At 46.8% G+C, this 20,727-nt stretch overlaps 1 protein-coding gene across 2 annotated transcripts in view; it reads left to right on the forward strand.

Moving 5' to 3' along the window:
* Window positions 1-20,727, forward strand: part of ASIC2 (acid sensing ion channel subunit 2) — a 1,093,638-nt gene that overhangs the window by 1,009,796 nt on the left and 63,115 nt on the right. For both annotated transcript variants that reach the window (XM_028108993.1, XM_028108992.1), the window contains exon 3: window positions 4,530-4,657. In XM_028108993.1, the coding sequence (XP_027964794.1) occupies window positions 4,530-4,657 (128 nt within the window). The remainder of the gene's footprint in view (window positions 1-4,529; window positions 4,658-20,727) is intronic.

Raw genomic sequence — 20,727 nt, forward strand, 5'->3', positions numbered from 1 at the left:
TTGAGCTGGCCATGGCTGTGCTCCTGTAAAGGGCTACGGTATTCCGGCCTCTGCAGGTTGAACACGCCTTACCGCCTTCCTCCTGATCGAATTTTCTTTCATATTTGGTCCCAATTAACAAAGGCTCCCAACACTGTGTGTGTAGTAACTTTCCCTTTCTCTGTGCTCGCTCGCTCTCTCTCTCTCTCTCTCGCTCTCTCTCTCTCTCTCTCTCTCTCTCTCTCTCGGGGGCTTTGAATCCTGGTGTTCATGATGAGTAAACAAATCCTTCATTGCACTGGGGGCCCGCACTCTGAAGCAGCTCAGTGTCAAATCATTTGGTGGTGAGGGGAATATGAGGCTGGGAAGAATTCTGTCCACGTCAGTCTGGGTTATTGTCAGGGCTGGCTCCTTCGATGCACAACCTGTGTGGTCACACAGGTCCCCGTGCTCCGAAGGCCCACACTCTTGGTTTAATTAGCTCTGCTGTGGCTGCCTTGAAATTCGAAATAATTTTTTAATAAAGGGCCCCACATTTTCATTTTGTGCTGGGCCCCCAAAAATTGCGTGGGTGGTCCCAGTTACTGTTATTGTTATATTTGCTGGTGCTGTGGTTTTATGTGCAGCCCACCTGCATCTCAGCAGGAGAGACCCCCGGAGTCCTGCGACGTGGACAGGCAGCATGCGGTGCTGGCATTTCCCTGTGTCCAACCAGACCCTGGGCAGACTCACAGCTGCCACAGGGTGGGGAATGAATTGGAAGTCAGGCGACCTAACAACTTCCAGCCCCTACTCTACCCTTGACTTGCTGTGTGATCTTGGGCAAGTCACTTCCCCTCTCTGGACTAGATCTCTACTTGCCCACATGCATTTGGCCTCAGATAACCTATAGCCAAATCTCTGGAAATGCAGACGCCTGGCTCCACCCCAGCGTGACTGGATCTAGGGGTGGGTCACCAGAATCCTCACCCAGAGCTCCCTGTGTGATTTCGATGAGCCTTCCAGTTTGAGAACCTCTGAGGTACCTGATCTGAGCCTTTGGCTCTAGCAGTCTATGTTGGATAACTTCAGCTCTTAAACTGGGTTTTCGTCATTACACTGATAGTGTCCATGTCCAGGAAGTGTAGGAGACTGCGAGTGGGTATGGGGCAGAGACTGGAAGGGGGCTGTTCACTAGTCAGACTGAAGAATGATCCACAGAGGGCAGCCGAGCGCAGTCCCATGAAGGAAGAGAAGCAAACTATCTGGAGGTGTGAGAATAAGTGGTGCTATGGGGAGACACGGCCAGAGAGGGTCTGGGATGGTAGCCGTGGGCTTGCCATGAAGACGCACAGCCCTGCTTTGCCCAGAGCCCCACCCAAATCACCCAAGGCCTCCAGGCCAGAGACCCCCCAGGGGCACCTGCCTAGGAAAGCAAGGGGGTGGCGTCCTTGCTGTCCCTGATGCTCTGAAACATCTGGGGTCTGCTCACAGCTAACATTCCCCAGCAGCACTGCCCATTGAGTTGTCACTAACCACATGTGGCTATTTAAATTTAAGTTAATTAATTAAATTTAAATTCAATAAAAAATAAATAAGGCAGGCACAAAAAAGGTAAGTAGGTGAAGTGATAGATATATTAATTAATCTGATGGGGAAATCCTTTCATAAGGTGTACCTATATCAAATCATCACATCGTATACTTTATCTCAAAAGCTGGAGGGAGGAGTTAATTAGTTAATTATTTAGAATCTCAGTTCCTTGGATGCACTTGTCACACTTGATGTGGTTAGTGGCTCCTATGTTGGAAAGCACAGATTCTAGAACATTCTGTCTTGGCAGAAAGTTCTCTAAAGAGAGTGGAAACCTTATCCATCACTCTCTTTTGTGCTCATCTGGTGGCTGGATATGTGTGATGATATGAGATTATTTAGAAATGTACTCCGCCCGGCCCCTGCTGCTTCGGGGAATAAACTCCCCTTCAAATCCCAACCTGGTCTGACTGGCCTCGGGCGGGTCTCACAATGCAGGCACGCCAGGCCTGTCTGCTTTGCCCATTACTCGAAGCATTTCTGACAGAAAGGCTTCACTTTTCATTTCTCCCTGTGAGCCACAGGTCCCCTCCTTTGAGCCTGTCTTACTGGCTCTCAGGTCTCCTAAGCTCAGTTATACAGCAGGCACATGGCTTCAGAGAGCTCCAGAAAACAAACGTTGGCATCTCTCCCATTCGACCCCCCACAGCTCACTGAACATGCCTTCCGTTCAGTGAGTGCACAGGGAGCACGAGCATCCCTGTGATCACAGCATCTGCCACCCTCGCTCCTTCCCCAACCGAGCCTGTTCTTCAGGCTCCTGACCTCTCCTCAACCCCTCCCCTGGGCAGGCTCACCCCTCCCCTTCCCATCCACCTTCTGTCTCCCGCAGTCCCCTTCCCCGATGCACCTGTGCGGCACTGGGAGGAATAAGGGGAGCTCTCTTCTCTGCAGCGTTCACCATCCGCAGGAGAGACGGGCCCCAAACCACAGGCATCCCGGGACATTCAGGCAGCAGGCTGCACACGGACAATCTGGGTAAAGAACTAGCAGAATCCTTGACTGCTGGGGGGAAGGGAGTGTGTTTGTGGATTGCCTGGGATCCTCTCCCGTTCCTCTAATACCTTATGAAAGGATCCCTGGCTGAGGGTCTCCTCTCCCTAAACCCCAGGTCAGCCACTGGGCTCCAAGTCTGGACTCTGGAACCCCTGCCTATCCTTCCTGCTATTCCCTGTGTGCCTACTGAGCCCTTCTGCCCATGTACCCCTACCTTGGAATTCTCACCCAGCTCCGATCCCCTCCCCCTGCCTCCGTCACTGGCCACCCGGCTGTCTGTGGGTCTCGCCCATTCCCGTGCCTGGCCCCAGCCCTTCCTTCCTGGCAGTGTTCATCCCCAGACTATGGTCCAGTGCTAACACCTCCCTCCCTCCCTGACCTCGACCTCCATTTCTCCCCCACTCCATCTTCCCCCTTTCCTGCATTTACCCATCCTCTCCCCATTCCCTTCTTTGAGAACACTCCTTGATTTGGACTCTAGATTGGCCTTGTCCGTTAATAACTGAGTGAGGTTTGAGTCACAAATCCCTTGTTCACTCAGCGGGCGTTGTTGCCTGAGTGCCTGCTATATGGCCTGGACCTGCGCAGGACCTTTGAGATCCAGGGACACAGCCCAGAACTTGGCCTCAGGATACTCCAGCCTGGTGGACGAGGCTGTCAGATAAAGGATTAGTGCCTGGTGTGGCAGAAACTTCATCAGGCATATGTAAAGAATACAACAGAACAAGAGACAGGTTTGCTTTGGGTGGGGCTGGGAGCTGAATCTCCAGTGACGAGTAGGGAGATTGGTCAGGTGAACAAGGTTGAAAGGCAGTCCAGGCAGAAGGAAATGCATGTGCATCCATGCAGAGCAGAGACCAGTAACAACCAATCTGGGCAGCCCGGGGAGGGTTGGACCACCTGGCGTCATGAAGCAGAAGGCTGCCCCGAGCAAGGCTGGAAACAAACGGGGGCAGGTTAAGGAGGCTCCTTATCAGCATGGGAGAGAGTTGTGCAGGTTTGCGTGCTGGAAAGCTCCCTCTGCAGGCTGTTTGGAAAGAGTAAGACAGAGGAGACCCAGGAAAGGCTCATATATCCCACAGGTGCCTTCGCCACCAATTGTGAACGTTTAGGATGAGCCAGGCTCTGCCATCCCATCACCTTCCACCACTCTTGCCACCTCCCACTGCCAAGGTCCATTTCTCTTGCCAAGTGAAAGAGAAGCAGAAGCTTCTCTTCTGGTTGCCCATCTCCTGCAGCTCCAAGGGGCCCCAGGCATCTTAGCATACAAGCAAGTCCTCTATTTTCATTTCTACTGCTGTGTCATCCATGGTCTGCTCCCCTCCTGATCCCCTTGACCTCAGCTCAAGGCCCAGGAGAGAAGCTAGTATTCACTAGCTTGACTCACTTCCTAATCGCATTAGCTTCTGTTCTGACAGCTACTGTAACAGATGCCACAAACTTAGTGGCTTCAAACAACACAGATTTATTCTGTTATAGTTCTGGAGGCCAGAAGTCCAAAACTTGGTCTCACGGGGCCAAAATCTAGGTGTTGGCAGGGCTGCATTCCTTGGGGAGGCTCCGGGGGGGGGGGGCGGAATCCATCCCCTTGCCTTGTCCAGTGACTAGCAGCTGCCTGCATCCCCTGGCTTGTGGCTCCTCCCTCCGTGTCCAGATCCAGCAACCAAGCTTTCTTCCATTCTCTCTCTGACTCTGACCCTCCTGCCTCCCCCCCACGAGGACCCTTGTGATAACATCGGGCTGCCCGGATAATCCAGGATAACCTCCCATCTCCAGGTCCCCACCTTAATCCCATCTGCGGTGTCTCTTCTGCCGTGCAAAGTGGCATCTTCATAGTTTCCAGGGATGAGGATGTGGATGCCTTTGCAGGCCATGATGCTGCCCCTCACGTGGCCTTTCTAACGTCCCTTTGAGCTTCTCAATCCCAGGAGTCTGTGAGCATCTGCTGTCGCTGACCCATGGCTCTATCTTTGTCCTTTCAGAGGAAACGACATTTGAAGCAGGAGTGAAAGTTCAGATCCACAGTCAATCTGAGCCGCCTTTCATCCAAGAACTGGGCTTTGGGGTGGCTCCAGGGTTCCAGACTTTCGTGGCCACCCAGGAGCAGAGGGTAAGTTTCTGGGCTTCCGGGACCAGTGGTCCCGGGCCTACACCGGCCACCTGCAGAGGCATGAGGAGGGGAAATGGGACTCCCACTTTTGGAAGGCTCTGAGTCCACTCAAGAGGCCTGAGTGGTGTTGGCCTTGGGACAGGGGCTCACCTAGAAATTGGAGAAAGGTATCAGCTAAACTCTGTAACCCAATTCTCCCATACCACCTGTCGGTTCCTAAAATTGGGTGTGAGAGAAACCCAGCTTCCTGTCTTTTTCACCGAATTGGATGAGGGTTTTTTCCAGAACCGTTGGTGGGGGGTGGGGGTCTAGAACCTTCTAAATCTATAGGAAAGCTTTGCTACTGTGGGCTTCCCAAACTGTTCCCTGTACTTAATGCCTGAGTACTTGCTGAGGGCCAAGATCCACCTCCACTGTAGCACACAGTGGGTGGGATATTGGCTTTGAGGCAGTGGCAGAGGAGGCTGGAAGGCTGGCTGGCGTCCACAGGCCCCAGAGGATGAGGCAGGTGGGGAGATCAGAAATGAGCACGCAAGGGTGTGCCAGGTGGGGAACAAGTGGCACAGCCAGAAAAACCTCATCTTTAAGGACAAAGAAGGAGGTCATGAAGCAGATGGCAGGGAGCCAAGTTCAGGGCTGAGGATTTGAGTCAAGAAGGTCGAGAACGCAGATTAACAAGTCAAGGCATGCAGACAGACAGGCAGCCCCGGTGAGCCCAGAACCCAAGCTATTAGCCTCATGGGCTTTGGAGTACGGCCTACAGTAAGCAAAGCCAGACACTCGTTAAAGTGACAAGGACAGATTTTAATCAAAAATATACCCTTGCAGTAGGAACAAGGGTTCAGCATGAACGGAACTCAACTTCCATTTTCACAGAGGTGGCTGGGCATCTTAATGGAAACGTGAGGGGAAGGGAGGGGAACAGAAAGGCCTGGAGCGGAGTCAGGGAAGTGGAAAATGGCAGAAAGCAGGAAGGGGGGATTGGTCCATGAGAAACCCACCTGGGTTTTGCTAACTGGCACTTGTCAGAGTTAGGCTCCTATCTGCCCACAAAGACAAGGGGACAGAAGCCAGATCTTTAGGTGTTGGCTGGAGCAGATAGTAAATTCTTTTGACAGGCTTGAATTTTCTCGGGCAGGGACTTGCCCTTCATGAGCGACACTAAAGAAATTTCTGGACTGAGTGGGAAGCTGGAGCTCAGGACTTCTAAGAACCCTTGAGTCTCTTTCTCCTCCCAAAAGGAAACCGAGGGACTCCCCACGGTGAGCAGGATGCAGGGACAGCCCATTCCAGGCTTCAGAGAAGAAATTTATTGTTTGCTTTGAAGTGTGTTCTCAGAAAATCAGCCTCATTCAGAGCAGCCTTCCTAGGAGTATTATAACTAATAATAAGATATCTGGTTAAACATTTTACAAATCTTCAAAGCATTTCTGCATCATCTCATTTCATCATTTCATTCATATTAATAGAGAAATACAAAAACATCCCAGAGCTAAATCTAATAATAAATTATGTTTACATGTATATAAAAGACCATATTCATAGGAAATAAGACTCAAAGGAAATAAGCCAAAATACCCACAGTAGGGGAATTGTGAATGATTTATTTTCTTTTCTGGGTTTTCCACATGTTTTATAACATGGCTCTTTATTTTTTTATTCATTCAGCAAATATTTGTTGAACCCCAACTATGAACGAGGTCATGGAGATACAGTGGCGAACAAAAGACACCCAGGGTCTATCCCGCAGAGCTTACAAATTAGTGGTTTCTTTCCCAAACAAAAAACAATAATATTACGTGAAGCCAAGTATAACTTGGGGATTGGTCCCATTTGTGTGTTCTCATTCTGCCATTAGTATCCAGCTGACCCTGGTTCTCAAACACTGCATTTCAGTGATTCCAGGAAGTATAGCTGACTTTTGAACAACGTGGGGCTTAGGGGCACCTAAGTCAATTAGGGGTTTTGACTCCCCAGAAACTGAATTAATAATAGCCTACTGTTGACCAGAAGCCTTACCAATAACAAAGTCAATTAACACATATTTTGTATGTTATTTGGATTATATACCATAGTCTTACAAGAAAGTAAGCTAGAACAAAGAACATGTTAAGAAAATCATGGGAAGAGAAAAATACATTTACCGCATTGTACTATATATATCAAAAAAAATCCACATGTAAGTGCACACACCTGTCTTGTTCAAGAGTCAACTGTATTTTTTTTTTCACATTTTAACATTTCTGAAATCGGGATTTGTTTCTCAATCAATGGCATCTTATAGCTAAAATTAGCAGTGCTATTTCTTCCTTGGTGGCATATAAAATCATGGTGCCTCCTACAGTCTGCCTTGGCTACAGTGTCCCCCGTTCCAGAATTCGGCTGCTTCAGCTCAAAGCTCAAGGGAATCTTGCGAGAAGGCCAGGGGTGACAAGACTATGGGAGCGGGAGGCCCTTTCCTGGACAGTTGGTGTGAATCACACTAGGGAAATTGACTCCTGCGTGAGAGCACGAAGAGGAACTGGTGATTTAAAGGACCCCTACCATGAATCTCTTTGTGAATGGGGAGGTCCTTTGGCATGGTAAAAATCACTCCACCCGTGCCAAGTATATACATACCTCCTTCAATATCTTTTCATTTTTTTATTCCAAAAGAGCACATTATTGCGCTGTAACCCAGACTGAAGATGACTGTTTTAAAATCAGTATTTGCCCTAAACCCAGTGAAGCCAGGGTATGCGCCTGACTTACCGGACAGCCTGGGAAATGATCTTTTGATGAGCTCAGCTATGGTGGGAGTCCTGCAGGATCCCAGGACCACCACCACCACCAGAGACAAGCAACGGGATGACACACTGGAGTGGAGACAGACCCTAGAAGGGAGGAATAATACCAGTCACTTCTAACTGAGCACACACCACCTGCCAGGCATCAAACAACCAAGGCACTTGACATGCATTATTTCATTTAACCCCCCACAGCAACCCCAAAAAGGAAATGATGTTATCTCCACGTGCCCGATGACAAAACTGCAGTTAGGTAACTTGCTTAAGGTTGCACTGTAGGGGGAGAGCAGGGCTCAGCCTCGAGCCCAGATCTCTCTGTAGAGAGGAAACCAGACTGGGAGCCCAGAGGCCTGGAGTCTAGTCCTCACTGTGCCATGAGACCGCGGACAATTTGCTTCCCTGCGCCATGGGGTTTCCCATGCATGGAATGGAAGGGCTGGGTTAGATGACCTCAAAGGGCCTCCAGCATTAATAGCCCTGAAGTCACAGGTAAATAGTATTCTTAAAACTTTAGAAGAGAGGTCCTGAACATGCTCCTCAGTAGTACCCTTGCTTCAGCTCACACACAGAGTGGTCACATTGCTACCCTACCTAAATCCCTTAAATTCGGGGCGCCTGGGTGGCTCAGTCATTAAGCGTCTGCCTTCGGCTCAGGTCATGATCCCAGCGTCCTGGGATCGAGTCCCGCATCGGGCTCCCTGCTGAGCGGGGAATCTGCTTCTCCCTCTCCCACTCCCCCTGTTCGTATTCCCTCTCTTGCTGTCTCTCTCTCTCTCTCTTTCTCTGTCAAATAAATAAATAAAATCTTTTTTTAAAAAAATCCCTTTAATTCTACCGCTTCCCATAATTTGCAAAGCCTCAACCCTTAAGAATGACTTCTGAGGCTCTGCTCAACGAGGCCCCGGCCCTCTCTCCAACTTCTCCATTCCCTGTGGTTGACCAACATGCATTGGACATCAGCCAAACACTCCCTGTTCTTTGATGCCTGCTTTGTGTATTTTACCCCACTGTTCCCTCTGCCCAGAATCCCTTCCTTGTCTTATCTGCTTGGCAAAGGCCTAGTCATACTTCCAAACGTTGTTTAAAGATGGTGGTCTTTAAGAAGACTTTCTGCCACCCCTAAGAAGCAGCTAGTTGCCCCATTCAACTCTCTATACATTCATTTATTGCTTCAACAAATACTCACTGAGCACTTCTTGTGTTGGGAAAACGAAGATCAGCAAGACCTGCTCCCAGCCTTGGAGCACTCACAGAATGAAGTGGGTTTGTTGGCAATTTTGTCCCACTCCTAAGAGATACAAAAGTCTCCTTGTAGGACTTACCTCCCCTTGCACATCACTAATCTGTACACCTGCCTTTTAAGAACTGATTTCTTTAGGCTCCATCAGCTCTTACCTCACCACAGACTGGGAGCTCCCTGAGAGCAAAAGGACTATTGCTCTCGAATTCTATACCATCAGCGCCTTGCTTATATATGAGCTCAGTAAGTGCGCATTGTTCAAAGAATGAATGAACTCTGATGCCCAAATCTGCACCCTCTGTTCAAATAGCACTCAAATGCTGTACTCTTATGCTCTCCTTGCCTCCCCCCTTCCACCCCTGCCAAAACTCCCATGCAAATGAGCCCTGAGGCCCCTCCTTCTCCCTGAGGCTAAGCCAACCTGTGACAGATGGTGATATCTGTATCATTCTGGCTACACACTTAGAGACCCTAATCAAACCAAAAGCTCATGAAATGGTTCAGGGTTGGAAACCATCTGTGTACATGAGAGTGGAAGCAACAGATGAGAGGGGCAGGACAGAGCTCTGGAATTTGGGGAGAATTACGTGAGTGTGTGGATAGATGTGGAAGTGCAAAGCTAGGACATTCATATGGTAAGAGCCCAAGACTGTCTTCAATGTTGACATCACCAGTCAGACTCTTTAGCCTAATTTAAGGTGATTGCTCATCCTGATGGAACTCCCAGTTGTGATTTGATATCAGAAGATTTTCATCATCTCTCATGCCCTCCTCCAAGAGCCTAGTGTTGATTCTTGTTTTCTAAATATTCAAATTCAGCCATTTTGCCCATACCTCTTGGTAGGTCTGAGAATGAATCTAGAGATCCTGGGTAGTCAGTTGGCCACCAGTCCCACTGTTCAGAAAATTTCCTGGAAAACATGGCCCTGGGTCTATATTTCGAGGTCTCAGAAATGCCTTGGGGTGCCAGGGTTGGAAAATCACTGGCTGGAGGTATCCCATTTTCACCAAGAACCCCTTTCACTACCACTTGTTCGTTCACCACTGGGAATGAGAAGGGTTCCAATCCCAAAACCTGGACTCTCTTGTTGGTTCCTCACTTGGGCTGTATCCAAATTACCATGAGAATGCCCATCGTCACACCATACCCTGCCTTGAGCAGCTGCCCACTAGCCTGTTCGGGGCTGTAAATGACGGCAGATACAAATGTTTGGGTCTTGCTGGACCGAATTAAGTCATTGGCGGGATGTGTGGGCCAAGCTGGCTCCAGCAGAAGCTTAAGCCTTTGCCTTTAGTGCAGGTTGGCCACACATCCAACAGTTGGAGGGAATTCTACCATGGCTCACAATAGTATCCCCTACCCCACCCCAAATAAACAGTCTCAGCTGTTGGGTGGGGTGCCCCCGTCTGCTCTTGACAGCTCCGCTCAGCTTCCAAATACAACTTCCTAAGTGACTCTCTAGAGAAGACTCATTTGTCAATCTGACAGCCAGATCCATGGTCTGTAATATCTGCTTCATGGACCTCATTAGAAATGGAGGTTTGCCCATTTGTTTTTTTCAAGGCAGAAGAGAGAACTTGTTACACATGCCTTCAGCAACTTCCAAACTGCCAAAGCTGGAGCCACATAAATATGGCAGCATCCAGTTCCACTCCTGAAAGCACCAGGGGGGTGCCAGGAGGTGGATGGACTGCTGTGTGGCCATTCCCTCCATGATCAACAGGGTACATTGTTTCTCATAAAGAGATTAAAAATAAGAACCAACTAAGCATTTACCAGCATAGCTACTTAACCACTTGTTACCACTCAGCCTCTAAAATAGAAATTCTTCCAGATCTCCACATGGTTTTGTCAATAGTCAGGTTTTCGCCATTTTTTCCTACACAATGAGCGCTTGCGTTTTTCAAGGTGGAGGTGATGGCGGGGGTGGGGGGTCAGGGAAGAAGGCTTGTTGATTGGCTAGGATGAGCCAGTGTCTCAGCTCTGTTGAGGGAATCCCAAAATAAGCCCACATAAAAATATGCTCAAGTCTTGTAAGAAGATAAAATCACTCTACCCTGCCTCCCCTCTGCCTTGCAGCCTCTCCCGCTCCTTCCTTCCCTAACAAAGAGCCTCCAAACCATTCTGGAGACTTGTCTCTCCTTCCTCACCTCCCTTATACTTCCCAGCCCACCTCTAGCACTCCATTGAAACTGTTCTTCATCAAGGCCACCTATGAAATTTTTGTGGCTGAAGCCCGTCTTTGTTGATAAAGACACTCCCCACTCCTCAGTCAATACCCTACCTGGTTTCTCAGTGGCAGGTAAACTGTTGATCATGCCCTCCTGAGACACTCTTCTCTCTGGCCTGATTTCCTTCTCAGTCTCCTTCATGAGCAGTTCTTTCTCTGTTCACCCTTCGACAATGGACACTCCAGGATGCTGTTTCTGGCCTCTCCCAGCCTGCAGTCTCCTTGAGTGCTCTCGCCCTTGACCATGACTCTCAGATCACTACTCCCAGCCCAGATGCTGCTGAACCCCTCCCCACAGAGTCCCATGGGATCTCAAATCAACAGTCTAAATGGAACGCATCCTCTTCCCCATCCCCAGAACTGCTGTTCCGCCTCAGTCTCGCAACCCTATGAGTGGCCTGAGTACACATATGCACTCACTAGAGGGCGTCCTTGCACCTCATTCTTCTCATCTGCAAAATGGGCATGATGGTTCCTATCTCAGAGGTCAGCTGGAGGACTGAGTCAGTGCCTTCATGTAGAACATTTCTTGGTTTACACTAAGTGCTCAGTAGATGTCAGCTATTATTATCCTCCACCCCAAACACTACTTTATTTTTTTTTGCATTATCTTAACTTTATTTACACAATAACCTTATGAGGTAGATCCGTTATTATTTTAATTTTGACAGGTCAAGACACTTAATTATAAAAAGGTTACATAATGTATCAGGTTATGAAGCTGTTCAGAGCATGTTTTTTTTATTTTTTATTGTTATGTTAATCACCATACATTACATCATTAGTTTTTGATGTAGTGTTCCATGATTCATTGTTTGTGCATAACACCCAGTGCTCCACGCAGAACGTGCCCTCTTTAATACCCATCACCAGGCTAACCCATCCCCCCACCCCCCTCCCCTCTAGAACCCTCAGTTTGTTTTTCAGAGTCCATCATCTCTCCTGGTTCGTCTCCCCCTCCGATTTACTCCCCTTCTTTCTTCCCCTCCTGCTATCTTCTTTTTCTTAACATATGTCGCATTATTTGTTTCAGAAGTACAGATCTGTGATTCAACAGTCTCGCACAATTCTACTGTTCTTTTGATTTCGAGTTCATTGATTTCTGCTCTGATCTTTATTATTTCTCTTCTCCTGCTGGGTTTAGGCTTCATTTGCTATTCTTTCTCCAGCTCCTTTAGGTGTAGGGTTAGGTTGTGGATTTGAGACCTTTCTTGTTTCTTGAGAAAGGCTTGTATTGCTATATACTTTCCTCTCCGGACTGCCTTTGCTGTATCCCAAAGATTTTGAACAGTTGTGTTTTCATTTTCATTGGTTTCCATGAATTTTTTTAATTCTTCTTTAATTTCCTGGTTGACCCATTCATTCTTTAGTAGGATGCTCTTTAGCCTCCATGTATTTGAGTTCTTTCCGACTTTCCTCTTGTGGTTGAGTTCTAGTTTCAAAGCATTGTGGTCTGAAAATATGCGGGGAATGATCCCAATCTTTTGGTACCGGTTGAGACCTGATTTGTGACCTAGGATGTGATCAATTCTGGAGAATGTTCCATGGGCACTAGAGAAGAATGTGTATTCCGTTGCTTTGGGATGGAATGTTCTGAATATATCTGTGAAGTCCATTTGGTCCACTGTGTCATTTAAAGTCTTTATTTCCTTGTTGATCTTTTGCTTAGATGATCCGTCCTTTTCAGTCAGGGGGGTGCTAAAGTCCCCCACTATTATTGTATTGTTGTCAATGTGTTTCTTCGCTTTTGTGATTAATTGCCTTATATAATTGGCTGCTCCCATGTTCGGGGCCTAGATATTTACAATTGTTAGATCTTCTTGTTGGATAGACCCTTTCAGTAGGATATAGTGTCCTTACTCATCTCTTATTACAGTCTTTGTTTTAAAATCTAATTTGTCTGATGTAAGGATTGCCACCCCAGCTTTCTCTTGGTGTCCATTAGCATGGTAAATGGTTTTCCACCCCCTCACGTTCAATCTGGGGGTGTCTTTGGGTCTAAAATGATTCTCTTGCAGACAGCATATGGATGGGTCTTGTTTTTTAATCCAATCTGATAGCCTGTGTCTTTTGATTGGGGCATTTAGCCCGTTTACATTCAGGGTAACTATTGAAAGGTATGAATTTAGTGCCATTGTATTGCCTGTAAGTTGACTGTTACTGTGTATTGTCTCTGTTCCTTTCTGATCTATGCTGCTTTTAGGCTCTCTCTTTGCTTAGAGGACCCCTTTCAAGATTTCTTGGAGGGCTGGTTTCATGTTTGCAAATTCCTTTAGTTTTTGTTTGTCCCGGAAGCTTTTTATCTCTCCTTCAATTTTCAATGAGAGCTTAGCTGTATATAGTATTCTTGGCTGCATATTTTTCTTGTTTAGTGCTCTGAACATATCATGCCGGTCCTTTCTGGCCTGCCAGGTCTCTGTGGATAGGTCTGTTGCCAGTCTAATATTTCTACCATTGTAGGTTACTTATCTCTTCTCCCGAGCTGCTTTCAGGATTTTCTCTTTGTCTCTGAGACTCACAAGTTTTACTATTAGATGTCGGGGTGTTGACGTATTTTTATTGATTTTGAGAGGGGTTCTCTGTGCCTCCTGGATTTTGATGCCTGTTTCCTTCCTCACATTAGGGAAGTTCTCTGCTATTATTTGCTCCAGTATACCTTCTGCCCCTCTCTCTCTTTCTCCTTCTTCTGGGATCCCAATTATTCTAATGTTGTTTCGTCTTATCGTATCGCTTATTTCTCGAATTCTGCCTTCGTGATCCTGTAGTTGTTTCTCGCTCTTTTTCTCAGCCTCTTTATTTTCCATCATTTGGTCTTCTATCTTGCTGATTCTCTCTTCTGCCTCATTTATCCTAGCAGTTAGTGCCCCCATTTTTGATTGCACCTCCTTAATAGCCTTTTTGATTTCAACTTGGTTAGATTTTTGTTCTTTTATTTCTCCAGAAAGGATTTCTCTAATAACTTCCACACTTTTTTCAAGCCCAGCTAGTATCTTTAAAGTCATGATTCTGATCTCTAGGTCCGACATCGTACTAATGTTTGTATTGAGTAGGTCCCTGGCTGACGGTACTATCTCTTGTTCTTTTTGCTGAGGTGTTTTTTTCGTCTTGTTATTTTGTGCAGAGGAGAATAGATGAATGAGAGAACAAAATGCTAACAGGTTAACGTCCCCAGCAAATATACTCTATACAAATCAGAAAAGACCTGAAACCAGGGGAAAAGAAAGGGAAAGAAAGAAAAAAAAAACAAAAAGAAAAAGATAAATACAAAAACAGAACAATATGAAAAAAACCGAATATGATCAAATATGATCAGGCTAGTGCATAGATCAGTGCCACACACTAGATTTTGGGCATATTTTGGTCTGTTAGAAAAAAGTGCCTCCTAAAATTTTAAAGGAAGACTTATATATGTACAAAATAAGGGTTGATACAATGAAGGGATGGAAGATGACTGTAAAGATGAAAATTATAAAAGATTTTATAAAAGGAATTGATACGATAAGAAGTTGTTTGAAAAAAGAAAGAAGATTTAAAAAAAAAATAAAAAAGGGAGAGAATGTGATCAGGCAGGAGACTAGAACAGAGCCATACACTAGTGATTTAGGGTATATTTTGATCTGTTAGAAGAAACTGTACCTTAAAATTTTAAAGAGAGAACAACTTATATATATATGCCAAAAATAAGGGTAACTACTATGAAGGGATAAAATATGACTCTAAAAATGAAAAATAAAAAATGTTTTTTTAAAAAAAGAGATTGATAAGATGTTGGTTGAAAAAGGGAAAAAGAAAAATAAAAAAAACGTTTAAAAAAGTTAACTTTAAAAAACTAATGAATCATGGTAAAAAAAAGCCATGAATTCTATGTGCAGTATTCCCCTAGCGCTGGAGTTCTCCCGTTCTCCTTGATCGGTAAACTTGGTCTTGGCTTGTGGGCTGTTCGTGCTGATCTCCTGGGGGAGGGGCCTGTTGCTGTGGTTTCCAAATGTCTTTGCTGGAGGTGGAATTGCCCCGCCCTTGTCGGTCCGGGCTAAGCAAGCTGCTCGGGTTTGCTTTCAGGAGCTTTTGTTCCCTGCAAGCTCTCCATACAGCCTTGGAGGACCAGGGTGAAAATGGTGGCCTCCCAATCTCCACCCGGAGGAACCGAGAACTCAGGGCCCCGCTCCTCAGTGCGCCCCCAGAGAAAAGCAGTCACTCCCGTCTCCCTGGTCTCCGGCCGCACTCCGTGCTCACCCGGCCTGGGACCGAGCGTTTCTATCTCTGGCACCCGACCCATGTGGAGTCTCCAAACCCAGCAGGTCCCTGCGGTGCGTTCCCACGCCGCTCCTCCCAGGGGAGGAAGGGGAGTCTCCCCGGCTCTGCCGCTTGTTGGGTCCCTGCTGCAGGAGCAGTGGTGCGACTGGGCCGCGGATCACAGTTTATGGCAACCCCGAGCTGAGAGCCCGCGCCTCGGCTCCCTCTCGGCAGCCGGCTTCCCCGCTCCGATACCTGGGAGCTCTGCCGCACTCAGGCACCCCCGGTCTTTCTGTGACCCCAAGGGTCCTGAGACCACACTGTCCTGCGAGGGTTCCACCTCCCGCTTAGCCACTGGAGCGACGTCCCTCAGCGGAGCCGGCTTCTAAAAGTTCGAGTTTGTGCTCCGCGGCTCTAGCACTTGCCAGAAGCGGCCGGCGGAGGCCCCCTCCCCCGCCGTCTATCCTCCTGAATATCGCCTCGGATTCACTTCTCCGCACGTCCTACCTTCCAGAAAGTGGTCGCTTCTCTGTTCAGAGAGTTGTTGCTACTCTCCTCTTTGATCTCCTGTTGAGTTCGTAGGTGTTCAGAATGGTTTGATCCCTATTCAGCTGAATTCCTGAGACCAGACGAAATCCAGGTCTCCTACTCCTCCGCCATCTTCCTCCTATCCCCAAAGACTACTTTAATTCAGTCCTTTGTGATTCCGCACCTGGACAAGAACAGCTGCTTCAGTGGTCTCCCTGCTGCCCATCCACCCCCTCTGCAATCCATTCTCTGCATCAACATGATCTTTGTAAAGTACAATTCTGAGCATCTCCCTTCCTCATTGCCGGATGAAGCCTGGGAGTCTCCCCACGGCCCTTTCTGCTCTGGCCCCTGCCTGCTTTTTCCTCTCTGCTCCCCAACCTCCCACACAATGCACCAGCTACCCCAAACCGTGGGCGGTTATTCCTAAGCATCACATGCTCTCCCCTCTCTCTCCCTGCCAACAACACCCTTCCTGCCCTTTCCTTACCTGACCCATATGTGTCCTTCAAGACTCAGCACAAATGTTACCTCCTCCAGAAGGCCATCCTGGAGTATTCTGTGTGAATCTCTAGCATAAAATTTATACATTGTAATCATCTGTTTACTTTCTCCCCTACCAGATTGTGAGCTCTTTGAAAATACAACTCTCTTTGTTCTGTTCTTTATACTTCAGTATTTTGCATGGTGCCTTACATACAGATGATGCTTGATAAATTGTATTGAATGGAATGAGTGAGTAAATGAATGCATGAAAGAGAGAGAAAGGAGCCTACTTTATCATGCTCCTTTCTTGCTTGATACCCATTGATGTCTTTACAGAAACAGAATAAAATCCAAATTCCACATCCCAGCTCCAGCTATCACCTTTCCCAATGGCTACATGTCACTGTGCTCTGGCAGCTGCCCTCTGATCCACACACTGCCTCACATGGACCTTGAGCTTTCCTGCCCCACTCCTTGCTCATTTCCTGCTGACTTGCTCAGGTATTGAATATGTGATATGTACCCAGCACTGTGTTAGGTATGAGTGATACTGCAGTGAACAGGACTGACCCAATTCTTCTCAGACAAAAGAATCTTCTAGTCTAGCAAGAGAGGCAGACACTCAAATAATCAATCACAGATTAAAAGCTATATGTGTCTGTGTAATATGCCCGCAATATACTTTAAACTTCTTATGGGAAAATATCAGCTCTTGTAATTCTTAGAGGGAAGGATGGATGAATGGAATATTGTAGAATGATCTCTGAGGTCCGCCTTCAATAATTTACAGTCCATATAAGCTCTTGTTAGCTTCCAGATTTGATGTAACTGAATTAAACCGTCTTCAACACTAGGCACTAAAAAAAGAAAAAGTCCCTTTACTGAGTGCATGGAGAAAAGAGATTAGCCGGAAATGGTACGAATTGACATGGCAGCCCCAGCTGGAGTCCAAAGTCTAGACCACCCTCAATAGCATCCATCATGGCAGAACTAGCTGCTCCTGGACCCTCTCTGCCCTGGCTCTGACATCAGAAGCCAGTTGTTTATCTCTCAATGGCTTATTTCCTCCATGGACCCTTGCAGAAGAAAGGAAGCTCTAATGTCTATTGACTCACCCACTTTATCTTACTCAGGAGACAAGTTAATAAATCAGAATATTCTTTGGTTGGGTCCTGCTACCCAGTATACCACATTATCTTCTGATTCTCAAGCAGCTTGCTTGCTATCTGAACTCTGAACACTGTGGCCTTGGTTTCTGATTTTTTTTTTAAATAAGGAGCAAAAAAAAAAAAATCTGTAGAGGACACTTCCACATACAGGCTGAAAGCCATTTCATCTTTTTCTTGCCAACTGGGAAGGTTAGATAATCACAAACAAATCTTTTAGAAATATCAATCCTAATGAATGAAGGAGGGAAGGCATTTAAACAGCCCTGCTGACGGTCACACCACCTTGACAAAAGCAGAGGAAGAGAGGCTTGGAAAAAACATCTCTTTCCTATTTCCCCCTCCTCCCTCACTCTTGAAAACAACCGTTGTCCAGGGATAGAGAAGTCCCCGCATTTGTTTATGTTGTGACAAAAGGGCTGGACAGCCCCAGGAATCATTCAGGGTGGGCTAATAAATCTTAGTGCTAATCTGTTAGATTGCTCTAGCCCCAAAGCATCTCTGGTCCCTCGCCCATTGAGATTTCTCTCTCTCTTTCTTGAGCATTTAAAACATTTTAACAACAGCCAGCTGGCTAGTAATATAACATAATTAATATAAATTTACATAATAACGCAAGTTATTTGCATACCTTGCTCTATCCAATGAGAGTATGCCCTTTGAGGGCCAAGGCTCCAAAACAATGAGCACAGAGCCTCACGCTGTAAATCAGTGAATGAAATTGTTGCAGACTTAATCGATACTGGTTAATGGATTGCTCCAAACCGTGCAGCACATCCTGTTGGGGAACAAAAAATCATTCCAAAACAAGAGTCATGGGTCCTTGATTTATCAGCTGTATGTTTTGAGATGGCACTCAGAGTCCTTAAAATGGGGCCTTTGACTCAGTGGGGTGGCAAAGGACAGGAAGATGGCATTTAGCCAAAGCCTGTAGGAGAGCCAAGGGGATTTGCAAAAGGAACAAGCAGAAGAGGAGGGAGACCCCAGCAAAGAAGGCACCCCTCCCTGCAGAGGGCAGACCAGGCAGCCGTTGAGGGTGTAAACTGGTAGAGCCTTTAGGCCAGGGAGGTGGATGGGGACTTGGCAGGATCCACCAAAATAAAAAAGCATGCATCCCCTTCAATCCAGCAATTTCTGTCCTGCAGAAATACTTAAAAATGTACTCCCAAGAAGCCTGGATAAAGATCTTTTCTGCGGCGTTGTTTGTGAGAGCAAATAATTGGAAACAAGTTAATGTTCATTGATAGGAGGATGATTATGCATCTACATTCCCCCACCCCCCACCTCCCTGCAACAGTTAAAGATGGTGAGAAAGACCTGGAGGTCCCTTGGGGAAATTTTCCAAGACTTATTGGTGAGAAAAGTGAGTTACAGAACAATACAGGCAGTTTGGTCCCATTTGTATTAAAAATACTTACATGCTGCTATGGTGACAGATTGTGACTACACTTAGGTGAGCACTGAGTAATGTATAGAATTGTCAAATAGCTATGTTGTACACCTGAAACTAATATAACATTTTATGTTATACTTAAGTAATAAATTAAAAATTAAAAAAAGAATACACTTATCATGATGAGCACTGAGTAATGTACAGAATTGTTGAATCACTATATTGTACATATGAAACTTCTATAATACTATATGTTAATTACACTGTAATTAAAAATTTAAATGGAGACACTTAAAAAATTAAAACTGTAACTATCATAAAAAAATACATGCTAAACTAAACTCTGTATTTATAAATGCACGTGTATGCAAATAGCACACAGAAAAATTTTGGAGAGGTGCATACCCTACTGAGAGCCGCTCAGAGGAAGGCAAAAGAATTGAGTATGCAAGATTTTCCGCTTTTTCTGGATGCCTGGAATATTTATAACAAGAGTGCATTTGTGTATTCATGTATTAGTTGTGCAATTTTTAAAGACATGCATAATACAGCTATTTACAAACATGTTTTAGTGTTTGGACCCGGCATCTAACAGACAGATGGGCTCATATAAAGGGGGGTAGGGGCCTGCTCCCTGCAGCCAGGGACAGCCTCCTCTGCAGGATCGTCCTGCAACATCTTCCCCAGTGGACAGCCTACACCAGACCCTGCTTCTGCTCCCAGCACATGCAGAGGCCGTAGGGAAAGGCCCACAGCTCTGAAGTTTCCCGTTTAGGGGAAAAAAAATGTTTTTGTAAAGATTTTTGCCTGTTTTTGAAGTTAGTTTAAAAGGAAAAAGTACCCCCCCCCCAACATTCAGATCTAGGGCGAGAGTGCAGTTCCCAAAGATCATTAAAGAGCATGGGCCCAGAACACATCAGTCCTCCATCCCGGTGGGATGCATTTAATGAGCTTAATGATTGGATTGGGTTGATTAGGGTAGATTAGATTGACAGGTGTCCTTAACCATTCCATAGCTCCTAGAGTTGCCCTCTGCCCTTCTCCACCTCCATTCCCTCAGGCCTGGCCGCCCCACAGGGATAGCCCCCTCTCCCCGCCCACTCTGGAGACAGTGGGTACTCTCACTTGTTGGGGTTCTGTCTCTGGGACTGAGACTTATCCTAGGCGTGCCCTAGCACCTGTCCCAGGGACTGGTGTATAATAGGGGCTCAGGAAGTGTTCATTACACTGAATTGGACTGATCTGAGCCCTCCCAAACCTCCACCGAAAGGCCTGAAAGGAGACAGCAGCAGGAGCAGACTGGGCCAGGCTGGGAAAGCTTTCCCCACCACCCGGCTGGTCAGGCTGTTCCTGAGGCTGAGCCCCAGACCGGCCCCATCACCAAGGCCGCTGCTTCTGGGACCCAAAGGGTGAAGGATGGCAGGGGACACTGTGATGCCCAGTGCTGGCAGATGGAAGACAGGAGCTTGAGCTTAGCCACACTTCGAACCTCAGAAGGAGCGCACGCAGGGACTCCTCCCTGTCTGAGGGGACACAGCCTTGGATGAGACATCACTGTGCAGGCAAGTCTTTCAAGAAATCATAACTGATATTTATTGAGTCCAGAACCTTTCTAAATGTGTCATATCAATTATCTTAGGTATACGTCTCAAATGGAATAAGGTAGAAGTAATTGGAAACCATTTTATAGGAAATCAAACTGGAGCACAGAAAAGTGAAGGAACTTGCCCAAGGACACGCAGCAAGGACGTGGTTCAGCCTGGAATTGGAGTCAGTTGGAAATACTGCCTTCAGTTGCCCTGGGGCGTTCTGCTTCTCTTCTGGCCAAGAGAACAGGACAGGCTCTGAGGAACTCAGAGAGGGAGAAACCAAGACACAGGAGGAGGCCTCCCCCTGGGCAGGTGTTGTGAAAAGCCCCAGGTGCAGGAGAAGGAAGGCCAGCTCCAGAATGGAAAGTACTAGAAGGCTAGGGAGAGGGGAGGAGGCCATGCAGACACATTCAACACA

The sequence above is a fragment of the Eumetopias jubatus genome, unplaced genomic scaffold (assembly GCF_037043125.1).
Source record: "Eumetopias jubatus isolate StellerSeaLion01/CBP00866 unplaced genomic scaffold, mEumJub1_p1.0 scaffold_10, whole genome shotgun sequence".
Lineage (NCBI taxonomy): Eukaryota > Metazoa > Chordata > Mammalia > Carnivora > Otariidae > Eumetopias > Eumetopias jubatus.